The sequence below is a fragment of the Ipomoea nil genome, unplaced genomic scaffold (genome assembly GCF_001879475.1).
Source record: "Ipomoea nil cultivar Tokyo-kokei standard unplaced genomic scaffold, Asagao_1.1 scaffold0728, whole genome shotgun sequence".
Taxonomy (NCBI): Eukaryota; Viridiplantae; Streptophyta; class Magnoliopsida; order Solanales; family Convolvulaceae; genus Ipomoea; species Ipomoea nil.
The window spans coordinates 236,508-239,863 of record NW_017617156.1 but is presented as its reverse complement, the minus strand read 5'-3'; the positions used below and the strand labels follow the sequence as shown (position 1 = coordinate 239,863).

Genomic DNA, 3,356 nt, shown 5'->3' with positions numbered 1-3,356 from the left:
TCCAAAACTCAGAACTCGCAGGGTTCACGCAACACCCGCGTCCTCTCCCTTGCCAACCACCCCAACGGGATGACGCGAGTCGGCAGACCGTGTCCGTGGGGACGGAAGGGGACCTCAGAGTTCAAATCAATGGGAACTGGCGGGGGACGACGGAGGACCTCCAGGGTCGGCTCACCAACAATCACCCGCTCAGCGGGACGGCGCCACCCGTCCCACCCCCGATTGCGACTCCCCAAGAGGAGGCCGCCGCACTCGAGCAGGCGGCGACCGCACTCAACCGCGTCGTGGCGGGGCTGCGACGGGGTGCCCCGGCACCTCCATCTCCGCCCCCTCCGAGGGAGCACGGCGCCCCCAGCAGCTCTCCCCGGTACGGACCCCGCTATCTGGTTTCACCGGGGACTCCATCGAAATACAGGGCTGCATCACCCTCGAGGTGCAGATCGGCACCCCGCTGCACGTAAAAAAGTGAGAGGTGGAGTTCATGGTGGTGAAAATCAGATGCGCCCATAACATCATCCTCGACCGACCTGCCCTGGAGGACCTCAGGTGCATCATCTCCATGGGGCACCTTTGCCTCAAGTTCCCCACTGGAGTGGGTGTCGCGCGAGGAGATTAGAAAATCAGTTGGAGCTGCTACTTGAAAGCATGCCCGCCAAACAACAAAGAAGGATCTCCAGGTACACACCGTAACCGAGAAGGCGCTTCGAGATGAGGAGAAGCGGCCCCGAGCCGAACCCGCGGTGGAGACAGAAGAGGTCATTCTGGACCTCAGCCGACCCGACAGGATGGTGAAGGTGGGTACAGGCCTCCCGACCGACCTCCGGGGTAGGCTCGTTGAGATCATCCGCAGCTACAATGACGTGATCGTCTAGGGTCCCGAGGACATGTCGAGCCTCAGCCGGGAGGTCATCACGCACAAATTGGCGGTGGACCCCAACGCCAAGCCGGTCCAGCAGCGGAAGCGCTATTCCGCCGCGGACAGACGAGAATTTGTGAAGAATGAGGTCGACACCCTCCTCGAGATAGGGCATATAAGGGAGGTCCTATACCCGGCAAGGCTCGCGAATGTAGTCCTCGCACCTAAACCACCTACGTGGAGGATGTGTGTGGACTACACGGACCTCAACAAGGCATGCCCCATGGACCCCTTCCCGCTACCGAACATAGATCAGCTAGGGGCCGAGACGGCGGGATGCGCGCTCATGAGCTTCCTGACAACAGGGTTCGACCTCGCTACTTTCAAGTCGGTGATTACGTCCGCCGCAGGGGGAAGCAAGCCGACCCCAGGACGGAGGCAAGTTTGCCAAGAAATGGGAAGGACCATATGTGGTCGAAGCCATAGTACGCCCGGGCAGCTACAAGTTGAGGACTCCATCGGGCAAGACAGTGGACTGGGTGTGGAACTCGGAACACTTGTTGAAATTTTACCAGTAGAAGCACATTTGTACGGCCTACCCCCTCCCCAATAACAAGCCGACTCCCCACAAAAATGTTTTGTTTTCGTTCGTAATGGAATAATGAATTTCGTTGAGCAATTATCCTACCCCGAATGGTGGAAGAGCACGGGCGCATGGGAGATCAGGAACTCGGGCACCGCGAGGTCGACCGGCGCGGGGTCGGTTGACGCGAGGTCGGCCGACCTAAGGATGGACGTGGCGGCTGCGTACGCGGGGGACCGCAATGGCCAACTTAGACGGAGCACATGCCCTAGGGGCGATACGAGGTCCGACCTCGCTTATCGCCAAATGGAAGGGTTCGGGGCGCGAGTCAAAGGACTCCACCCCAGAATTGCTAAAACATCCTAGGGGCGGTACGAGGTCCGGCCTCACCTACTCCCGAACGGGCGTAACGCAATCTTAACATCTCATCGAGAATATTACGTGGCCTTCCCTTTTTAACATCTCATCGAGAATATTACGTGGCCATTAAAATCCCCCTTGTTGCATTACCAATTCAGCTGTACACCTCTCAGCAAACATTAGAGCAGTTTTTTCGTACGTTAGCTTCACTATCGCCGACACGGGCAAAACACGACAATGCTTTTGACTGTTGTTGAAAGATTCCGAGCTGTTGGTCGTCATCAATCCATGTCTAAATCCCCCATCGTGACTTAGGGCCAAAAACCGAGCAGGGATTGCCATCAAGTAATTATATGATGCCTCGTCACTTGCCCAAATTATACTCATTACAGCCTCAAACCCCCTAACATCCATAGCACAACCAGCCTGCCAAAACAAATTTTTAAATTCCTTATTCTTAAACTTGGTCATCAAATTTGACCAATAATGTCGGAGGCAGTATAGACGCTGGACTCGCGCCTCGGCCAGTTCTGGTATTTCCCGAAATGCATGGTCGATGCCACCATGCCTATCCGAGATAATACATATGTGTTGAAAATCACCAAACACATTTTGTGCCACCAATCTCAAGAACCAACTCCAACTATCTCCTGTTTCAGCGTCAACAATTGAGTATGCAACTGGATGTATTTTTTTGTTGGCATTTATAGCTACTGCTAATAGAAGGTGGCCTTTGTACTTTCCGTACAAATGCGTACCATCGACCGTAAGTACGGGTAAACAGTATTTAAACCCTTCTATTGCGGGTTTGAATGCCCAAAAAACATACTTAAATCGGAACTCACTCGGGATTGCCGTTGCCGTGTTGACAGTATCAACAACGGAATCTGGATTTGTTTGTTGTATGGCCATTAACGTTTGTGGCAATATGTTGTAGGACTCATCCCACTTTCCATACAGCGTCTCCAACGCGATGACTTTTGCGTACCAAGCCTTCTTGTAATCAACACGAACACCCCATTTTGCCTTGACATCTTCGATGACGTATTTAATTTTGTATCGTGGATCATCTGCAATTTTTTGCAAAATTAGTTCCGAAATCACTTTACTGGTAAGGTTGTAGTCATCTCCGCCCTGCGTATAATCCACACAGCATCCGTGGATATTATGAAACTTTTTAACTATCCATCCTTCGGAATCTTGAATCTGCACAGCACTTATCATCCACGCACACTGTTGGGGATATAAACAGGTAGCCTTCCATTATTTGCTCTTCTTGGTCGCCGTTTTGAACTGCGTATGTTGGTCAAGATTATGTTGTGTCACCATATTCTTTAACTGTCGGTAGCTGTCGAACACCATTCAAACTGCAATGGACGAACTAGCAGTTCGAAAAGCATTCCCGAATGCTGTATAATCATTGTACCAAGCTGGATCATGTGCTTGCCGACGAGATGTCGTATCATGTATGGACGTGTTGGCGGACGATTCAACCTCTTCAACCGGCTCATAATCAGGGTCGTCATCATCATCGGAAGTAAACAAAAATTCATCCCC

At 52.3% G+C, this 3,356-nt stretch overlaps 2 protein-coding genes across 2 annotated transcripts; one reads left to right on the top strand and one right to left on the bottom strand.

Moving 5' to 3' along the window:
* The first annotated feature begins 884 nt into the window (after positions 1-884).
* LOC109176676 lies at positions 885-1,469 on the top strand. The gene has a single exon (XM_019326082.1). The coding sequence runs from the start codon at positions 885-887 to the stop codon at positions 1,467-1,469; it is 585 nt and encodes a 194-aa protein (XP_019181627.1).
* A 456-nt stretch (positions 1,470-1,925) lies between these two features.
* On the bottom strand, positions 1,926-3,023 carry LOC109176675. The gene has a single exon (XM_019326081.1). The coding sequence runs from the start codon at positions 3,021-3,023 to the stop codon at positions 1,926-1,928; it is 1,098 nt and encodes a 365-aa protein (XP_019181626.1).
* Between the last annotated feature and the right edge of the window lie 333 nt (positions 3,024-3,356).

What these genes read in the sequence shown, in the direction of transcription:
- LOC109176676 (XM_019326082.1), top strand. Translation starts at nt 885, where the DNA reads ATGTCGAGCCTCAGCCGGGAGGTCATCACGCACAAATTGGCGGTGGAC.
- LOC109176675 (XM_019326081.1), bottom strand. Translation starts at nt 3,023, where the DNA reads ATGATAAGTGCTGTGCAGATTCAAGATTCCGAAGGATGGATAGTTAAA.